At 35.2% G+C, this 22,471-nt stretch overlaps 2 protein-coding genes across 2 annotated transcripts in view; one reads left to right on the top strand and one right to left on the bottom strand.

Moving 5' to 3' along the window:
- The window catches only part of LOC114242429 (uncharacterized), a 91,802-nt gene that overhangs the window by 12,201 nt on the left and 57,130 nt on the right, over positions 1 to 22,471 (bottom strand). The window lies entirely within an intron of this gene.
- On the top strand, positions 3,173 to 22,188 carry LOC114242430 (pancreatic lipase-related protein 2). The gene is made up of 8 exons (XM_089740102.1): positions 3,173 to 3,547; positions 8,423 to 8,522; positions 8,978 to 9,126; positions 10,242 to 10,308; positions 12,030 to 12,217; positions 13,843 to 14,061; positions 20,093 to 20,246; positions 22,045 to 22,188. The coding sequence occupies exons 1-8, from the start codon at positions 3,502 to 3,504 to the stop codon at positions 22,106 to 22,108; spliced, it is 987 nt and encodes a 328-aa protein (XP_089596228.1). The 5' UTR covers positions 3,173 to 3,501; the 3' UTR covers positions 22,109 to 22,188.

The raw sequence follows: 22,471 nt of genomic DNA, 5'->3' as shown, positions 1-22,471 counted from the left end.
AGATGTTAAGTCTTCACATTTCTTTGGATTGTCATACTAAATTATTTTACATTTATTTATGCTATGTACTGTCACATCTTTTTTGTAAGGGTACATACATATCTACAAGATGTGATGAATAAATAGATACGGTGATGCGATCACTGATCGAAATTCGACCATAACCATTACACTACCTTACCACATATTTATAAACTACTTTTTCACAGTTTTTTTTCTTACCGCGAGGTCTATAAATATTCGAAACGTCGAAAATAATTTCGGTCGGACAAATTAACCGTATATTTGTTCAATGAATGGCTAATTTAACTTCGAAGGTAAAAGTAATGTAATGTTCGTGAAACGCTATTTTGTTTAAGCGGGATTTTATTTCACTTAATACGCGACATTTATCTTTGTAATTAATGGTGCGTATTATTTGGTACTAGCTGACCCGGCAGACTTCGTAGTGCCTCAATCGATAAATAAAAGACCTAAACTTTTATATAGAATAAACTTAAAACAAACAAAAGGAATCCGTCCGACGGGGGACACGTCAAAGGGAAAACAAAATTGTTATTTTTATTTAATTCCGAAAATTTTCATATTTTTATACCTTTTAAACCTTCTCTGGACTTCCACAAATAATTCAAGACCAAAATTAGCCAAATCGGTCAAGCCGTTTTCATGTTATGTCGTGACAACGGAAAACGGGTTTCATTTTTATATATATAGATTAGTATCAACAGTTCGATATTTTGTAATTGAACTTCAATTAGGTTTATTCCATTGAAATAGCTGAAGAAGGTTTTTTTTGTGATGTTGGGTTTTTTAGGGGAGAATGGCTCTCCTGTAAAGTTGCAATAATGTCGCTTAAACCATATAGCATTTCAACCCTCGATATGGTTGAAATTTGTTCTCCCATTGTATTATAATTATTTATTAATCAAACGATAAAATGATATATTCTAAGTCATAATGAAAACCTGTCTAGGCAGGAAATAGTTTTGTATATTAATAATTCAAGAAGGTATCTTTATTTTATGAAATGACCTGTTATGTTAATATTTCCTGTGGAGCACGTGTATATTTGAATTTATTCTTTTTGTTTTTGTGAAGTCTGTTGCTCAGTGCTCACTCAGTTGTAGCCATATCGAGTGATGCGATCGTGTTTGGGGTCAAATTTTCGATCGGTTACCAATTTCAATGAACTAATATGTAGTTTTAGTAACACAGGTACCTACAAGTTTACTTCTCAAAACTCAGGGAATGGAGGTCTAGTCCCGGATTGGGTATTTGATTTCACTCCACAGAGAATAGATCCATTTGGTTCGATAATCCTCGTCGTTCTATGATAAATTCGGAACTGGATCTACGGAAAGCCTTGATTCTCGTTTTTGTGTTTCGCGTTTCACATAGGAAATAAATACCGGTTATGTAAATCACAATGCAAGTGCCGCCTTTGCTAATTATCGACGACAGATCTGTTAGGCAGTAGAGAACTCAAGTTGGGTTTTATTTATTATACTATGTGAATTGACAGACAGAATTTGAACTTCGTATTTTTTTTTTCAAATCATCTCGCGGTAAAACAGGTAGAGTAATATTTTTAGAATACTGAACATCAATGGCTATTCGTCGTTTATATAGAACTAAAGGATGTTTTTTTTTTTATAAATTGCGTTTTTTAGTAATTATATTTAAATACGAATTACATATTGATATTATATAATATGTTATTTTCTTTCAATAATAAATAAAAAAAGTTTATGTTTCAGTTGATTATCGATAAAGTTGATTATTGAAAACACATCATCTTCACATAAAACAACATTTTCTGAAAATAAATCGTAGCTAGATCGATTTATCGTCCCCGAAATCTCCTGTATAATAAATTTTATGAAAATAGTTGGAGCCGTTTCCGAGATTCAGATTATATATATATTAATATACAAGAATTGCTCGTTTAAAGGTATAAGATATGTAAGATATAAGTAACATAAAATCGTGGGCAGCATTTTGGCTGCGCCCCGGGCGTAGCTGACGTCCATGAGTGATTATCAGCTGGACTGCTTGCTCATTTGCCTGCAGTGGCCATAAAAAAAAACCATTGGTTCATATTTCACGTGGTCCCCGATAAAAATAGTATAGTAACACTATACGTAAAACTGAAAACGTAGTTTAAATTGACTGTGCGGAAATTAAGAACACTTTTTTTCTGGCGTTTAGTTTTAGCCCTCTAAGGATCTTTCTCGAAAAACTGTTTAAATAAAGTAATCGTTGGTAGTCCAGGATTCCGAGATGAGTCCGTTTAATTTTATCTTTCCCAAGACCCGCCACATGTGCGATGTTCATCCTAACACGGAACTACTAAGTTGAATCACAGTGCATTTAAGGAGGTAGTTTCGCCACGTAAGCATCACCACAGCTTCGAATGAGATCCCTTCCTTTAAACGGCTTTCAAAGGAGTTTTGCAGACTGTTTTTGTAATGCAGCGGGCTTGTTGTGTTTTTACAACCGATGTCCATGCCCATGATAATCGGTGACCATTTATAATAATTTGCCATGGGCTAGCCTTTCTCTAATGGCAATATAAAATATAGTCTTCCACAGCATCTTCCTAAGGAGTTTTAATATGCGCCCGGGTTTGTAGAGATTTAGGAACGTGCATGTTTTGCAATGTGCGTCCAAGTTTAAGGATAAATTACTATTATAGTTATTTTTTATGGACTATGATTGATTATTATTATTATTATAAATTATAATATAATCTTAATTTGAAATAATCGTTTTTTTTACGTTATTTTGTTCATGAATGTTTTAGACCTAGTTTCGTGTTCGGTAACAGATAAGTGCTGAGAAAACATTTCGGAGGTCAATTTTACAGTCTAGAACTAAACAAATATTTAATAACATTGATCAACCAACTAGTGCTAATCTAGTAGAAAAATCGATTCGGTACATAGTGTCCGTAGTTTTCTATTGGTTTTTGTGTCAGACTTACGTAATTATGGCGGCCGTTGGTTTCGGTTTTATTTCAGTAAATCAGTTGCTAAACAAATCTATAGTCGACAACAGCTTAGTTTTAATAATAATAAAAAATTATGTAAATATATTTATTATGTTTTCCTTTGTGAAAAGTTATGTGTTAGCGTTTGTGAGACTTCAAACTCAGAAACTAAAAATTAGTCATCGCTTTGCTTCGATCGCAGAATGTATTATGTCGCTTTAAAAATCGTACACACTTGTAACTCATTCATAAGTTTGCAAGTTATCGTGCGCGGTGGAGCAACCGTATGAAGACTAGTCTATTGTTATTTAAAAATATTTAAAAATGCAAGGAGGCACATAATACCTATTGCAAAAAAAAAAAAAAATAACCTTACGTTCCGAATTCAAATTTCGTATGTGACCTGAATAGTCTGTGCTTGAATAGTCTGTGCCAGTGAAATGCGCGGTATTTTCAGATGAAAAATCCCCAATCTAACTTTGTTATTATTTTTTTGTTAAAATTGTCAGAATATGCCTGTAAGTCCGTCTGTTTGTAAACTGGCCTCATTTTTTATAGGTGAGTATTTATTATTTGATTATTTTATTTTTATAGTAAAATGGCTGTCCTACCTTTCAAACGTCAGGAGCAGGTAGGATTGTTGTACCTTCACGTATGCGTTAATAGAATCGAAAAAGAAAAAAAATCTTCCTAAAAACCGGTCTATAATGAATTTAATTCCGATAATGCAATGTAGCAGTTTTATTCAATGATAATATGTATTGTTTTTGGTTATTGAATAAAAAAGTAAATTCACGAATCTTTGCATTTAGGTCTATCCGTAACATGTATATGTATATAGTTATATACAAATATACTTTATATATTATATATGTTATTATATCCTTTTTACCAGATTGTTAACTGATTGCCAACAAAAAGCACTCGTGAACACAAAACCTTGTGTATGTAAGTAAAAAATGGACAGTCAACAATTTTTTTTTTCTTTTTTTTTTTTTTCGTGAACATCAAGTTATGGCACTTACATCATATTTTTTGTTCCAATTTATTAAGATACTTGATAATAATGCGTACACGAGCGAACGTCACTATAGTGGAATAGAATCGTGCTAAAAATGACCTATTGTAAGAGTAACAACACAAATTAATGTCATTATTGAGTTAACACAAAACCTTCCGCTATAAATGAAGTCAATACAGATCTGAAAATTGATGGAATTTTTTCGTAATTTTGTTTCGATTTTTTTTTTTTTGTTTTATAAATGCAATTATTTCAAATCATGGCCGTCCAATGATCGAAATTCAGAAATATTCACGAACATTTTCTCTTTTGTTTAGTTACTGACATTAGACAAAACTGTAAATATAAGTTTTCATGAAATTAAAATTTCGTAAAATTTCAAGATGGGTCACAGTTTGTCACGATTAGTAATTGGGCGTGTGTTTATCTGTTTATATATTATTATTATTTTATTGCTTAGATGCGTGGACGAGCACACGGCTCACCTGGTGTTATGTGGTTACCCGAGCCCGTAGACATTTACAACGTAAATGCTGCCGTATTTCAACAATGATCAATCATAAAAAGGAGACTATGTGTTATGCTGAAAAAAATATATAATATAATTAATTATAAGTGTTCCTTTATGAAGTGGACCTCTTTCATGAAACGGGTCCATTACAGATACCGATTTTTTTTAACTATAATATTCCCCGTAGTTGATTGCCAAAATGTTTAAAGTTTGTAACACACGACGTAAATGGGCCTATTGTATATTTTCTATTATCGCTGTGCTAGTTTTATTAACACTTATCATGTTATTTTATTGCGATTTAACAGCTTTTACGTTTAACTCAAATTCTTTGTCAATCATATCTGCTGCTTGATACTTTAAATTACTTACCAAATTCATTTGAGTGTTCATTAGTTGAACCGGCTGTTTTAAGGTAATAAACTTTTAAATTCAGGTTAATCCACTGGCTCTATTCATTTCGCTTCATATAGAAGAAGGTCGTTTAGATTGTTCCCAATCCCGTTATGACAGCTCCTTTGGAATCTCTGGGTCTACGGATGTCAGCACATCTCTTTGTGATTTTTTTTCCTATGCTGATAGCCTTGAGAGCCTATTTCGGCATCACCCTAACGTGTAGGTGAACTGACGGGGCTCAAACCAGGAGTGTTGCTAACACTGGCCCTAGCAAGAGCAGTGCTTCGCAGAATCTACCACCGGATCGGAAACGCGACCCACTGAGAAGACCCGGCTACTCAGTGGGCTGTGTCTATGAGTTAATTTGACCGGTGCTTGAGGTACCTAAAAGCACCGTTAATGGATCGTGATTTGTGTCATAGCTTCCATGGATGAGAGCAATTCTTCTAAGGGCTTATTAGAGATGATGCGGCATCTCTATTTTACGATCAGACTAATCGCTACCGGAACAGAGTTTGCCAGTATTCATTGGAAAAACTGGGCGATTGTGTACGATAAGTTTCTTCTTCTTCTTAACTAGTCGGCCGTGGCTCAGCTATGCTCCTGATATTGCTGATATCCGTAGCACTACAAGATGTGTGGTACGCTTGCTCCGATAACAATAAAAATATTAACACAAATTCGCACAATACACGATGAGCATAAAATTATTTTTCGAATGAATAATATATATCACCAAAAATGTTAAATTCATGATTTAACGCTTAGAATCATGTTAGGAAAAAGTTTATGTTCTTTATGTATGATGCCACGTCGGGATCATAAGTATCTATTGTCCACAAGATCGAAGAAATTTTTATCACCGCTCATGGATCATTAAACCTTACTAAAGTGATTTGCAATTCTTTAAATTCATTTATACATAATATTTGAAACTAAGATTCCTTTTCTAAGCAAACAACGAACGAAAATCTTAATAAAATTTCAATATACAGTGAAACAAGATTAAAGTTATCGATTGCGAAAAAAATTATGTACCGATTTAGTTAGCCTTTTAAACAATGCTTATTTATACATATTACTTTAAAATCTACGTTATGAATCTTAAAATTAAATTCATAGTAATTTAAAACGTCCTTTGAATATATCTAATTTTTACTTTTCCGGTCGAACTATTTTTTTTTTAACTGAAATGTATTCAAAACCAGTTCTAACAGTGGACCTGTTTAAAGTTTACATTCAAATAAGAATTTATCTGTTCTTATAATGAGCTATTTCATTCAATTGAATCCGTTCATGTCACGGCGAACATTTTTCGTATAATAAGTATTTTTGATGAAATTGCACATTACATAAAAGATCTTTCCTTGACCTTCTGATTGTGGGCTAAAAGATAATTAATTCGCCCGGTGTACTCGTATCGAGCAATCCGACTATGTCAGCATTCAATTCCCTTAACGCGTTTTTTTTTTTTTTTTAATATTAATGCGTAATTATTGCATATTCACGAATTACTTCTACGGTGAAAGAATATCAAGATATAATAAGAACGAAAATTAATATTTTGCGTTAATACTGGTGAGCCCGTATGAGTAGGAAGGAGGGCGTCACGGCTATTTCTAACGATAACATGCTCACTCGCCTGTCGGCGTACCGAGGCGTACCGTCTAGACCGCAGTGGTCGGTAATCTCAATAACCAAAAGAGCCAAACATAGACAATACACAATTGAAATTTATTCAAAGAAATTTTTTATACATATATTTTTATAGCCTTGGGTTTCAAAACTATTTACTCATTTCTTACAAGGAAAGATATTAAGTAATATTCCGTGGTTAAACATTTCACGGGAGAGTCGTAGCTGACGAGACAAAGAGCCGCATGCGGTACGCGAGTCACGGGAGTGGGTAAATTGTGAACAAAGACGATTCACCTTCTGATTGGTGTAGGGTCTGACAAAGCATGATTGCTTCGGAAAGCACTTGCACCGGACCGGAGCTCAGCTGATCGCAGACTGCCATTACCGTCGACCACGGACGGACATTGTCCATTGGACAAATCGGTACCGACTTGTTATCGAACCGACGACTTTCTCCATTGAAGAGTCGATAATTTATATTAATATAAATTATATTTTCGATAATATAAATATAAATAAATAATAAATAAAGATTTACTAACAATCACGCCACGTTAACTGGTCCCGTGGTAAGTTCGTAAAGAACTTGTGTTACAGGTACCAGATAACGGAAAATAAATGTAAGATTTTTTATTATACGCATACACATATTTAATATACATCCATAACCCTGGAAAAAACATTTATATTTATCATACAAATATCATCCCTTGGCGGGATTCGAACCCGCGACCCCTTGTGTAGTGACCATGTCACTTACCACTACACCAGACGGCCGTTGCTGGCTGAGTTGCTGGCAGAGTCATGGCTGGCGATACTGTTTGGACGAGATAGGCAGGGTCCTGATTACCAAATCGTATCGTAATCGTTGAGAAAACTTTTCTACGCCTAGTTCTAGTACTAATGAGGCATTGCAGTCTATCGAAAAAATCACACAACTTTTCCATGACTGTATGTTAGATAGTTGTGTAAGTGATTTTTTTGTGTAGTTCAGCAGATGAGCCCACGATACACGGATAAAGATCTTAATTATTATAGACGACTTAAATATTGTCATTTTATTAAATGTACTTACAAAATGCAAACAGAAGGTAGTGTTAATTCCACATGATAACATTATGTTTATCAATTTACAACAGTGCAGTGAAGGGTGAAGGATATATTTGACGTAATTATTGTAATAACTAAGTAAGTCTGGTGGAGAAGGTCAATGATTTTGTAAAATTATAATGTGTATTATGACGTTATCCTTTTAAGCATAAAATTATAAGGTGCAGATATATACTTAAGGTGATGGTAATCTATTACTTTGTATAAAATTTATGGTCACTAATAAAATTTTGTATTTATAAATTCGTAAGATCATTAAATTATAATTACGCAGTTTCAGCTTCGTTTAATTATAAATTAAAAGCAATTAAATGTAAATTTTTTCTTCATAACACAAGTTCTTAAGCAGCTTAAGTATTTGTCTGCTATTCATGTCAATATTCATTTTATAAATAAAACTTCTCAAGTAGTACTCAGGTAGAATCTAACAAACACTAATAACATGATTGATGTACGGTAATATAAATTGAAATTGCGGAATAAGAATGGCTATTACAATTATACATGACGCAGTTATAATGCATATTCATTGCTAACTCAAGTTTGCATCAACGTGATGTGATTGCTTACATTACCATCTTTGTATTGAAATTACGCGAATAAAGTAATATATTCGATATATGTAATTTTATGTAATGTTACAATAATATATTGAAGATTACTTAGCATATATTAAGGCGGCTTTCCGATGAAGGTTAAATTTTATCTCGTACATTTTAAAGTATTTCTAACGCATGTCAATTGCTTATTATTGCAGGAATAGCAGAAATATGGTACATGTCAGCCCCGGTGGGTGAGTGTGATCATTGCTGTCCACGTGATGATTCCACTGACATTCAGTACCAATTGTTCACCAGGTTAGCAGTACTAAATTTAATTTTTAGTACTAAGTCGTTTAAGAACATGTTCCTTAAGCTTTTTTTGTACATTTTCGACAAATCGTTAAGGCTGGCTGTATACATCAGACAAGATTTTCGCTTTCTTGATGAGACTTGAATATGGATGTAAGCATGAAATATAAAAGCATGTAATATGCAAAAGGCCAAATGTGTAATTACCCTAGCGTCCTCCAGTAAGAGCACGGTCAAAATGAAATAAGTACAAATGTAACAGTTTCATTGCAAGCGTCGAGGTTAGCGCTACCAAATACCGTTGTCCCGTGTGCGACACAAGCCCTGCACCATAGGTAAAATCGCCTCTCCAAAAGGCGACCATATTCATAAAAATAACTACCGAAACGTCAATAAAATTTGCTTCAATTTAAACCGTTAACTTCCGTACGTATGCGCTAAGCCTAACCCACCTTTTTCAGATTGAATCCGACACGATACCAGGTAATACCAGTTGGCCTTCAGAATGGTTTAGGTGTGACTTCGTTTAACGTCTCAAACCCCACCGTGCTGTACCTGATGGGGTTTTCGGAATCTACGAGAGGAGTCAGTACTACTACTCTTAGAAATGGTAGGTGTAGTTTCTACAGATGCGCTTGCTTGTTTAGTATCATAGATTTAAAAAATAATTATCCGTTCAGTTCAATTTTACGTCGCCTATACTGTATACGTTTAGCAAAATCTAAGAAATTAATTACCATTACGCTCTGGATTTCGTTTATTTAGATACGTATATGTATATATTTATGTATATCTATATATTTATGTATATGTATTTATTTAAGTACGAGTATTTCTATCTATAAATATTATGTATGTTATATATACACATATTATTATGTTTCAGTAATATCACCTTGACACTACACCTTCCAAGCTTCATCTCTGCACTCCCCTAAGGTAGACTGTTAGAGAATGCCTATGGCATTAAGTCCGCCTTTATACTTTATAGTATAAGAAGTTATAAATAAATAAATAAATAAATAAATAAGTTGTTTGTTAAACCGTAAATGGTTAATAACAATGATATTAGTATGGTACAAAATTAGTCTTTCGTGTTTTTACTCATTTTGACTTTCACGACGATTGTTAACTTATGTACTCAAAACAAAGAGAATTGAACGAAAAGATTTGTAAGCCTATGGCTTTATGGAAGAAATCCCTTACACCTATTCTAGAAAAAGAACTCAAGGCTCATCTGGTGTTAAACTGTTATATAAACCCAAACAGACAAAACAATGCTAATATCGCCTTCAATTTTGTGACCAGTGATCGAAATCTCAATTGTATTATAACAACGGCTATCCTATTCTTCATACCGGAATGAAATATTGCTTTACTACAAACTTATAAGATTTATGTAGAATAAAATCAAACAACTCAGATTAACACAGACGCAAGAGATAGAGAAGATACAAAGCATACTTGCGTAATGCATCAATATGGTCGTGGTTAATATAAAGAGCGAAATAATACAAACAGCGCAAAATGGCAGTACTTTTATAACGAATAATATTTTAACTAAACAGTTAGACTAATTCTGGTGATCCGAAGAATAGTTTAATCATAACCACGAGTAACATCGCAGGACTCAGCTAGTTCTTGAATAAACATGAAAACTATGAATTTAGGCATTTATAAGTTTGGATTTGGTATTGATTTTTCATTGATTTTTTTTATTTTCAGCGTATCTAAATTCCGGCGACTACAACTTCATAGCTGTAGATTGGTCTCGTCTCATTGTTTTCCCTTGGTGAGTTCACATATTATTTCATTATTCTTAAATTCATTCAATCATTATACTTAATACATTCAGATACTAAACTTGTTTTAGTGTGAAACCGACTGCGGAAATTAGTTCTGCATAAATAAGGAAGGTCTGTAAATTACATTAGGTACCTAGTCAGGAAGATTAGATTTAAATATGGCTTAAAATAAAAAATAAATTTTGGAAATTTAGCACACAATACTTTTGTTTCTAGTTTACTAAGTCTATAAAACGTTTTTTTAATTACTTTAAGTTAAGTAGATTGTTTTATTAAGATTAAGGAAAAGTGTCTAAGATTATTATGGCGATTAGATGGCTGGCATTCATTGTGACAATAGTGACCATTATACATTTTTTTAACTTCTCAAACGATGAACCGATCCCAAACTACGATTTCACGTCCTGTGTGAGCTAAATACTTACTTATTTACTTTATTCACACACCTGCATAAATAGATATTGAATATTCAGATGAAAAGCAATCAACCTATTTGTCGCTATGTTTCCCCAATGTGGGAATCGAATCTACGACCCTTGGCTCAGCAGTCACAAGTGCTAAGCACTGCGCCACCGAGTGAATCACGATTTAGTAGAACCGCCGCTTGTCGATCGAATGCGCGTATTTTCCCATATTTTAAGTGTCTCATAAATTTCAACCATAAGCATTACTGATCTAAAACCGCTAATGTCATCTAATGTATGTAGTAAATAATATATAATGTGCAATAAAATTTTAATAAGATTAAAAAAAACAAGGAAGTCCTCGTAAATCGTTTCAATTTTATGCAAAACAGCGATTTGATTTGTAGAATGACGTTGTTAATGAATACGATAACAGCTAAATGCGCATTGGCTCAAGAGCTTTGCCACCAATCTTCCATGAAAAATTTCTCAGGGACTAGCGCTAAAATTTAGCTCGTACATTCACGGCCATGAAGAAATACTAGGGTACGTTTTCCCTACGGGAGCAAGCTTATGTCATGCTATTTATTGCGGTAACGGAGTTTCCCAAGTGTAATATTATATCGAGTGGGATTTATTTATATTGGCGACTTTAAAATGCTACTCATGCGGTAGGCAGCGGCTTGGCTCTGCCGCTGGCATTGCTGAAGTCCATGGTCAACGGTAACCACTCACCATCAGGTGGGCCGTATGCACGTCTGCCTACAAGGGTAATAAATAAATAAAAAGTTTAATTTAGAAAATCATTTATTAAGTACTCTATAGATAATAATTGAATAAAAAAATTATATATTTTAGTTTATGTAGAAAAAATATCGATTATGTAACTCAGGAATTATTTCCCTCAAAATTGGAAACTAAAAGTTTAAAGTATATAGCTTAATGTAAGATCCATTTCTATCTAAATATGCGGAATATTTAGAACTTTAAAGAAATTGATATTTTACCTCTTAAAAGCTACGAGCTCTTAAGCTTAAACTGCTTACTTAGTTATATAAAGTTAATTCAACAAAGATTTGTTTCTCTTAATAAATGTAGTATTGGAAAATTACGTAAGTTAACAATTCGAAAATATGTCTGAAATATTTTTAAAGTATTTCCGATGAGATATTTGGGAAATTAAAAGCCTTACGCTACTTTGACAATCATTTTATATATTTTTTGGCATAGACGAACTAATTTGTTTTTTTTTGTGGGCATGAAGTCTATAGAGTCTTCTTGAATTTCTAAATATTTTATTCTAGGTATGTGACAGCAGTTCGAAACACGCGTTACATGGGAAAGCGTTTAGCTAATTTCGTTGAATATCTGGACCGGGCGGGGGTGAGAGCGTCATCGTTGCACGTCATAGGGTTCTCATTAGGGGCGGAGGCCGCAGGGTTTGCCGGAAAAGAGCTTAGAAGAAAAGGTGTTGCTTTGGGTAGAATAACAGGTGAGATTAGATTATTAGATTGAATACCTCATTCTATAGAAGTGTCGAAAACAAAATATGAATCAAGAATAAAATTTAAAAAGCTAGTGAAACTGGACACGTTTCGCTGTGATTATCGCGGAATGTTATATGGTAAGGTTTCAAAAAAACGTTCATTTTTTGAAACCTTCTTCAAACCTTCTTCAAACGAGACTTGTGGAGTATCTACTTATCAGGAGGCAGCGGCTTGGAATTACTGACGTCCATGGGCGACGGTAACCACTCACCATCAGGTGGGCTGTACCATCGTTTGCCTACAAGGGCAATAAAAAAAGTACTAGTCTACCATACTTTTTGGTGGTAGGACCTCTTGTGAGTCTACACGGGTAGGTACCACCATCCTGCCTATTTCTGCCGTGAAGCAATACCTAATGCCTTTCAGTGAAGGGTGGGGCAGCCGTTGTAACTATACTGAGACCTTAGAACTCATATCTCAAGGTGGGTGGCGGCATTTACGTTGTAGATGTCTATGGGCTCCAGTAACCACTTAACTCCAGGTGGACTGTGAGCTCGTCCACCCATCTAAGCAATAAAAAAAAAACTAGTACTAACATACATCTTTCCGGGTCAAAACATGCCAATACGACTGTACTTTGTTTCAATTCTATCGGATACCGACGCGCGAATACATTTATCGCGATCGAAAATACGCAGCCACAAAATTAAATATCACATTAATATGGCGTATGAAAATAAATATTTTTCTGTTACATTTGAAAGTTAATAATAAATCTCACGACGAATAGCCTGAATCCAAAAACAGGATAAGTCTTCAGGAGACATGTACAGCGTATTGTAGCATTATTTGGCTTAGTCTGCCTTTATTTGGTACAGGCATCGCAATATGTATTTTGCCACCCACCTTATAAGATATGAGATTGAAGTCCGGATTTAATATCATGAGGACCCATCATTGAAACTAGAACGTAGGATAACGCTATCCATCCTTTGCTGTTGATATATTTATTTTCGAGTTACTCTGTAGCGTAACAATACTATTTGCAAAGAATGTTGCGATTTAAATATTTAAAAATCATTCTGGGTAAAGGTAACGGTAATAATTCACTTGTAATTTTTCGATAAAAATGGTTTCCACATAATTTTAGTATTAATATATATTTAATTTTAGTGGTCAGAATGGATTAATCGGGTGACCTTTAACTTATCCAAAAAATCAACCATTTTCGTATTTCCCAGCATCACTAATATAAATATTTGTTTGTTGTTTTATTGTATAAAAATATTTTACGAATAAAGTAGCTTGTTTGTCTGTCAGCGTATAAAATAATTCCATAGATTAATTGATACCAAGAAGAGTTAATGTTGAGAATTTTAAATGACAACAATGGAAATAAGATGAACAGATTTGAATGCTAATAGATTTTAATCCATAATATGTTGAGGATTTATATTAAATGCTGATGAGTTCGCATTGTTCCATTAAGATCTTAGTGATATAGTTTCCTCAATAAAATGTGTTGTAGTATATTTTTTCGTTTCGGAAGTTTAATTTATGTCTAGTACAAAAATTAAGAAAATAAAAATAATTGGAAACGAAAATAATATCTCCACTATTGCAATTTCAGGTTTAGACCCGGCTTATCCTGGTTACAGTCTGTCCAATAGTGACGGGCATCTTGCCAAGGGTGACGCCATTTTCGTGGACGTGATCCACACGAATCCTGGCATATTTGGCTTCCCTCAAGCAATAGGGGATGTGGATTTCTACCCTAATCCTGGCAAGTGGATCCAGCCGGGCTGTTGGGTAGACCAGCTTATTATAAATAGAGAATTTAGATTTATTTGTAAGTATATTTCTCATAATCAACACACACTCCATAAAATAGACTCAATAATTTTCTTTGCGGAAAGCACCACGAATTAACTTTATCTTGTTTGCCTTAATTCCGATATCGGCATGTACACACAAGAGTAATTCACTCCTTTTATCATTTATCGACACCACTTCTTTGTATACATTATTATCACAAAATACATGTATTGAAAACAAATATTTAGATACTTTTTAGTACAATGGACGGTCTTATTGACTTTATATCACAGCCATTTCTTTCAGACTACTGTGTATTGTTATTGCTAAAGGAATCTTCCTATTGCATGGTTTTTCATTGCGATATCTACCCATCTTTGAAATGCTCTGCTATATTGCGAAGTTACAATAATCAAAAGTCATTAGACCGCGTTTAATGTTTTTTTTTCTCTCATTCTCATTGTCATTTTAACAACAAAACAGGCTTTATTGCAATCGTTAGGAACGTGATACGAGCTCCAAAAGAAACAAAAAAATTTATAGACGACAAAAACAAATTTATGGAAACGTTTTGTGCCATTTTTATTCAGATTTAGATATAATTGGATATTTTTTCAGTGCCATTAGATATAAATCGTCATTAATCAAATTAGGTTTCTTAATTAATTAATTTATTAATTGTAATTATACTTTGGGTCGGTTTCGAGATTTCGACTTCATATCTCGATTCGGGCTTAGACATTCACATTGTGATGTCTTGATTCCTAAAATATTTTAATGGCACATAGACTGGGAGCTCGTAAATGTATCCACAGTAATAAAATACAAATATTAAACGAATAAACGTGGTTGTCGTACTACGTGCGCCCCACCTCGTCCCGCAGCATCCCTAGTGACGTCAGAGCATCGATCGTCTCCCGCCGAAACGATAGGGTTGTAACATTCTTACTATACGTAATAAGTGTTGTACGTAGACTCATATAGGTCATCCTTTGAAATGTTTTGGAGAAATTGTTCGAGATGAAACCAACGTCTCGCTTTTATCATCGCAGCGCCCGCCACCGGAGTAGAGTTCATCCAAACTAACTGGAGCCACTACGTCCATCCACAGTGCGTGTCCAGAGATCTTTTTGCCACGTACCATCCAGCTATGGAATGAGCTCACCTCCACGGTGTTTCACGAGCGCTATAACATGTCCTTCTTCAAACGAGGCTTGTGGAGAGTATTAAACGGTAGGCAGCGGCTTGGCTCTGCCCCTGGCATTGCTGACGTCCATGAGCGACGGTAAACACTCACCATCAGGTGGGCCGTATGCTCGTCTGCCTATACAGCAATAAAAAAATGTTTTATATAAGCAAGGGCTTGGCTATGTCTTACACTTACTTACACCTGATGATACATTTTATCCAAGACCGATTTTAGTCAACTGGGCTTACTATTGAAGACTTAATTAGGGCTTTCATACTCAGCAATAAGATTTTTTTTTATTTTTTTTTTATTGCTTAGATGAGTGGACGAGCTCACAGCCCACCTGGTGTTAAGTGGTTACTGGAGCCCATAGACATCTACAACGTAAATGCGCCACCCATCTTGAGATATAAGTTCTAAGGTCTCAATTATAGTTACAACGGCTGCCCCGCCCTTCAAACCGAAACGCATTACTGCTTCACGGCAGAAATAGGCAGGGTGGTGGTACCTACCCGTGCGGACTCACAAGAGGTCCTACCACCAGTAAAGAAAGAATGAAAATATCGCGGCATAAAAGACAGTGCAAAACACTTGCAATATCCTACCAGCATATAAAGTATTTCCCTCAGAGTGTTAAGTAGTGAGGATATGTTTTTTTTAAGTTGGAGGGATTACTGGTGGCCTGGAGGCCTTTCCAGGTTTCACCAGGATAAGTGGGTAAGGGCTCAGCCAGGAGGGGGGTATTTGCTAACAGCTACCCGGGCGCCTCCAAAGGAGACATAACAACTCAAGAGTAACTGTTTCGCAAATGAATCTACCACCGCGATCCGCTGAGAAAATCCGGCGCGAAACTTAGCGGGCTGTGTGTTATATTAGGTTGCGGTTTTTTTTATTGCTTTGATTGGTGGATGAGCTTACAGCCCATCTGGTGTTAAGTGGTTATTGGAGCCTACGACGTAAATGCGCCACCCACCTTGAGATATCAGTTCTACCAGAAATAGGCAAGGTGGGTAGTACCTACCCGCGCGGACTCACAAGAGGTCCTACCACCAGTAATTACGCAAATTATAATTTTGCGGGTTTCATTTTTATTACACGATGTTATTCCTTCACCGTTGAAGTCAATCGTGAATGTTTGTTGAGTACGTATTTCATTAGAAAAATTGGTACCCGCCTGGGATTCGAGTACTGGTGCATCGCTCAACACGAATGCACTGGACATCTTTATCTTCCTACTCCTGGTGTTAGAGCTGAAGGCGTCTAATTCAACGGTTATTGGATCTGATGGATCCGTAAGGACGTGAAGTAAGGATACTATTACTACTGACGGATGATAATGAATGACCAGCAGTATTCAGTTATTAGTCAGTTTTTTCCCTACCTAAGCTAGTAGGAAGTTGTGCTAGCGTAACAGAGCGAGGAGGTGTCCTCACGGGGCTCTATTCTGAGGAAACATTAGTCACAAGATACATTTAACATATACGAATAGTTCCATTAAGGAGGTTCTTTGACAACATTTATTAGTTATGGTAAGAAGGCGTATCGCAAGCCTTAGTATACTACAACTGACGGATGACGCTGTAAGACTCGCAATGTTCGGTTATTAGTAACACGATAATTTCAAATAAACGAATAGTGCCATTCAACTTTGTACCAAGGTTCTTTGACAATTTTATTGTAAGCACGCACGTGTAGGCATAATCCTGACTATTTCTGTCATAAGCAGTCGCGCTTTCCGATTTGAAGAGTAGAATAGCCGTTGTACTATCCAATTGAGACTTCGAGCTTATATGCTTCAAAGTGGACTGGAGGTGGGTCATAGCCTCGTTCAATCATGTATGTAATAAAAAACAAATGCTATTATTATGCTAAACAAGAAAAAGTTCCGGCAAAGAAAAAGAACGTCTGTCACAGTATCAACCTCTATAGACATAAACAATGCGTATTAACGTTTTGGTAACTTCTAAATAAAGGGTCGATAAAAATATTTTATCGTCAGTAAAAATAAAAGATTTTGTTCAAGTGATTCACCACTGAACAGATCAACGACAAAAACAAATTTCGAAATGAAGCGATTGATTTCAATTTAGTCAATTTTACGTGATCAAAACACTTTGTTGACAAAGATTTTAATATGCTTGCTCTTTGCTTTCTTTATATTAGCTTGGTATGTATTAGGTATATATTTTTATATGTTTGTTTAAAACAGTCTCTTTGAACTTTATTGTCATTTATTTCAAGACATCCGATTACCTTGAAAATTTGCTATATACTTTATAACTTCGTTCTAATATCCTTATCGAAAATAAGAGGATTTAAAAAAAAAAGAATTTTATTGTAATCACATGTCTTATTTAATTTTTTTTTAAGTGAAAAAACTTTTTAGCGTCGTTGTGATTTGAAAGTCGATAAAACGAAAAATCGACAATAAAAAGAGACAGACTCGTAAATTCATAAGATTTAATGTGGAAAAAAAATGAGATAGGAAGCATTATACACTGCTTGTTATATTCGTGGTTCTCTTTGCGCTCTGCTTCGTACCTAATATTCGTACTTAATACATTCCAAATAAATCTATGTAATATATACGAATAAAATGAAAAATAATTATCAATTATGATCATTACTAAATCCTACAATTATCCTCTTCCAGAAAGTTTACATGCGTCTGTCTCCTTGAATCTTGAAGCCAAAATTTTAAGGTTTCACAAATACACATGTTTGTTTTTTAAACAACATTTATTATTTAATGAATATATATTATATGATAAAAGATGCACCTTACAATTTACTGATTAGAGAGAAACCTTGAAAATAATATATACATACACACATACATTACATTAAAACGAAAAACATTAGTTACTCGCATCTGCTTCTAACGTGTTAACCGATCTCTAGGAGGCGAACCAGACGGGAAATTAGCTTAGCTCCGAATTACTATGAGATTGATGATGAGGTTAAGTGAATTTTCTGCATATCAACCCACACAGTTTAGGCGCGATCGATTTCACCCCAAACTGATTTTGCTTTTAGAACACAGTATTTCCTTTCTATTAGATAATAATAAAGGATTTGGAGTTTGGAGATTTATTTTACTTGTAACGTGTTCTTAACTTAAATTGTCGTAAACATTATTAACTTGTTAATGCATGAGCACATATTACAAAGTTTCGGTAACAATGATTCGATGAGCTTAAAATGAATTAATTGTCTTTACTTTTTTTATAAGATTGTTAGTGTATTGTTTTTACCGACGAAAAACAATACCCTATTAATGCCCATATACGTAATGTATCGAAAACAATATAACCAGTTATCATGGTACAGATTTCGATAATTGTATTGTTTACGTATTCACGAAGACTGATGGATATGGACCAATTTAGTACTAATTTAGTAGACTTTTCTAAGCTTCATGAAACATACATAATTTTGACAGTCGAAATAATCATATTTACGTAAGGAATAATGTTTCAGTTGTATGAATTTTATGAGATACATAACACATATGTATGTATATATGTACATATTTTATTAATATTTAGGCATGATTATTAGTAAGCTTTAAAATATATTATCGTTGAAAGCTATTTGAAAGTCCCATATATTTATGTCGCTAAAGAGTTATGCGTTCCGGATTGAAGGCGTGGTCCATCGTTGTAATACAATTGAGCTTTCGAGCTTATGTCTTAAGATGGTGTCGTTCACGATATGATGTCTACGGGCTCCGGTAACCACTTAACAACAGAAGGGCCTTGAGCTGGTTCACTCGTTTACGAAAAAAAAGACATATTAATTACGGTAATTTGATTTACATACACTCGTAATCTATATATTAATACGTGAAGCAAAAACTTTGTATCCCTTTTTACGAAAATTTCGCGGACGGAGGAGTATGAAATTTTCCACACTTATAGAGAATATAGAGAAGAAATGCACAATGCTAATATTTTTTTAAAATAATGCATTAAAGATACATTAAATCAATAAAGAAAACATTACACACACTACATACCATGTATTTGACGCACACACGCATGCATACTATTTATTGTCAAACTTTTGTTCTTGACGTCTGTTGTGAAATTGAGAATAGATTAAATATTGTTTGTCTTTGTTAATATTTTTTATAGTGTAGTCTTGGCGAAATTTGTTATTATAGAAGCATAAAATACAATCGTAATAGTGTACAAACTTACAATTCCAATTAATTATGGTCTAATTTCGACTACTGCGGGACCACTAGTCAAAATAAACGCTTAAGTCGCAAATGGAAATTACTCTGACCTCGTTTTGTGAACATATAATATTATATTTGCACATGACATTTTCTCATACACATGTATGTATAAGCCTAGGAGGGTGTCTCTGTTTGGCCCCGCGCCAAAGATTGATCTTTCAGTAAATGTCAATAGCTTATTAGCGATAATGTACCTGGGGTCGACCTACGAACAAATCGGACGCACCGAACCAGAATGTTAGTAGGTTATGAAATACTATGATATATGATTTTTTACAGGTGGTAGGACCTCTTGTGAGTTAAATCTCAAGGTGGGTGGCGCATTTACATTGTAGATGTCTATGGGCTCCAGTAACCACTTAACACCAGGTGGGTTGTGAGCTCGTCTACCCATCAAAGTGTTTTTAAGATGTTGATACTATCCTCTCACAAATTACCAGGTGCTTAGTGAGATTTCCCTACCTTCCTAATGGCAAACAGGAGCGCTGTTCGAACTCCATACAAATTTGAGTTAACTTCAACGCGATCGAAAAGTTAAAAAACTCGCGCTAAGCAAACAGGATGGTTTTAATAAATTACTGTGTTCAATGCCATGTTCAGGTAAGTCAAATGAAATTATTGTAATACCCTCAGATGGTTGCAGTCACGTCCGATCGTGGAGGCTATACGCAGAGTCAGTGGGCAACCCTTTAGGCTTCCCGGCGACTCTGTGCCGAGATTGGAAGTCGGCCACCAGTGACTGTCAATTCCAAGTACACGGGTATTTAGGAATAAGGGCCGGATTACAGTGAGTGACTTTTTTATTTATTTATTAAATGGGTGGACGAGCTCACAGCCCACCTGGTGTTAAGTGGTTACTGGAGCCCATGGACATCTACAAGGTAAATGCGCCACCCACCTTGAGATATAGTTCCAAGGTCTCAAATATAGTTACAAAGACTGCCCCACCCTTCAGACCGAAACGCATTACTGCTTCACAGCAGACATAGGCAGAGTGGTGGTACCTACCCGCGCGGACTCACAAGAGGTCCTACCACCAGTAAAACTGTCCTTAATTATTACAATGTTTTGGTTGAAATGTTGGTCAGGTGCTTACTTTGAGTACCGCGCCTTCCGAGCTCACTTACCAAGCGGAGTCAATTTCATCTAAAAATCGTTATTTTCTATTTTTGTGGGATTCATATTTAAAAATTAGTATATCTATTTGTAAATTAGTGTATGACCTAGCCATAACCAAGAGTGGTATTCTCGAATAAGCTTATCAGATTTTTCTCCCAGTATTTGTTCAATTTCCATTTGTATTACGAGCTCGTGGAGAATCTGAAGTCGCACTGAACTTATTCGTCCGTGAACAGCAATAGTGTTTTCTTTGAGGCCTTATTTGAATACGGTGATGGCGATCACTAGGCAACCTTGTCGAGATTAGCTACGGTGTACTAAGCCAGTAAGCAAAGAGGTCCCGAAAGGTTTGAGAGTGAAATATCGCGTCGGTATTGTAAAATTCCAAGATTCCAAGTCACAATGGCCGCGCCATTGACATTTAGCGGGACGTAGAATGGGTTTTTCGAAATTCTGAAATAGCGCGTCATAGCGTGCTTGCTTGGATGAGGACCGCAGATAGATACTGTTACTGATGGTAGGACCTCTTGTGAGTCCGCACGGGTAGGTACCACCACCCCGCTTATTTCAACCGCGAAGCCGCAATGCGTTTCGGTTTGAAGGGTGGTGTAGCCGTTGTAACTATACTGAGACCTTAGAACTTATATCTGAAGGTGGGTGGTGCAATTTAGGTTTTAGATGTCTATGGGCTCCAGTGACCACTTAAAACCAGGTGGGCTGTGAGATCGTCCACTCATCCAACCAATAAAAAATAAATAAAAAAACAGTGACGGCGATCACTAGGCAACCTTGTCGAGATTATCTACGGTGTACTAAGCCAGTAAGCAAAGAGGTCCCGAAAGGTTTGAGAGTGAAATATCGCGTCGATATTGTGTACGACACGGCATTATACATTCCAAGTTTCGAAGTCACAATGGCCGCGCCATTGACATTTAGCGTGACATAGAATGGGTTTTTAGAAATTCTGAAATAGCGCGTCATAGCGTGCTTGCTTGGATGAGGGCCGCAGATAGATATGCAATTGCTCTTGTATTTAGAGACAGCGACGTTGAGACGTGAGCTCGAAATCTTGAGTTCCACTGTAAATGAGACTTCGACCTCATACCTCAATGTCAGCGTTCACGTTGTGTGGTCTATGCGCTCCGATAACCATAGGACCTGGTGCCCGGAGAGCTTGTTCACTCATATCCCCAAATAAACTATACTTGAGACCTTAGAACTTATATCTCAAGGTGGGTGGTGAATTTACTGTCGTAGATGACTATGGGCTCCAGTAACCACTTAATACCAGGTGAGCTGTAAGCTCGTTCACCCGTGAAAGCAATAAAAAAAATGTCTTTATTGCATTAGAACATCGGCTATTTTTTAAGCCGAAAAGAGAGATAGCTTCGTCATAAAATTATACAGAACGAACTCGAAAAATCCGATCGCAAGTAAATGACAATTAACAAACGTTTTCATTACAGAATGGCGGGGAAAATGTATTTAGAAACAAACCAGAGTCCGCCATTCGCCAAAAACGGACCCTAGTACATAAGTGTTGTGTTACCAAACAAATTAGTGGCGTGCCTTTTAATAATGTTAAATAAAAACACGATTATTTATTCAAATTTATTCGTTTTTTTTTTACAGCAACAAAATATAATAAGTCTGGTTAGACTCAGATAAGGTTTTTAACTTTTTACGTCTGAACACAATGCTCTTGAAATTTGTGTGAATCACAGAAAATAAAATAAACATTATTCTTCTATTGTTACATTACAGACAAGTTCACATATCATTTACAGAATTAAATTTTGATTCTAATTCAGATTATGCATGCAAAAAAGGTAATGTTTTTTGAGCGGGAAACGTAATGCCAAAAAGAAATATCGAGTTCCTTACTATGTATCT

Source organism: Bombyx mandarina, chromosome 03, assembly GCF_030267445.1.
Source record: "Bombyx mandarina strain Sakado chromosome 03, ASM3026744v2".
NCBI classification, from domain to species: domain Eukaryota; kingdom Metazoa; phylum Arthropoda; class Insecta; order Lepidoptera; family Bombycidae; genus Bombyx; species Bombyx mandarina.
This window is presented reverse-complemented; position numbering and strand designations above follow the sequence as displayed.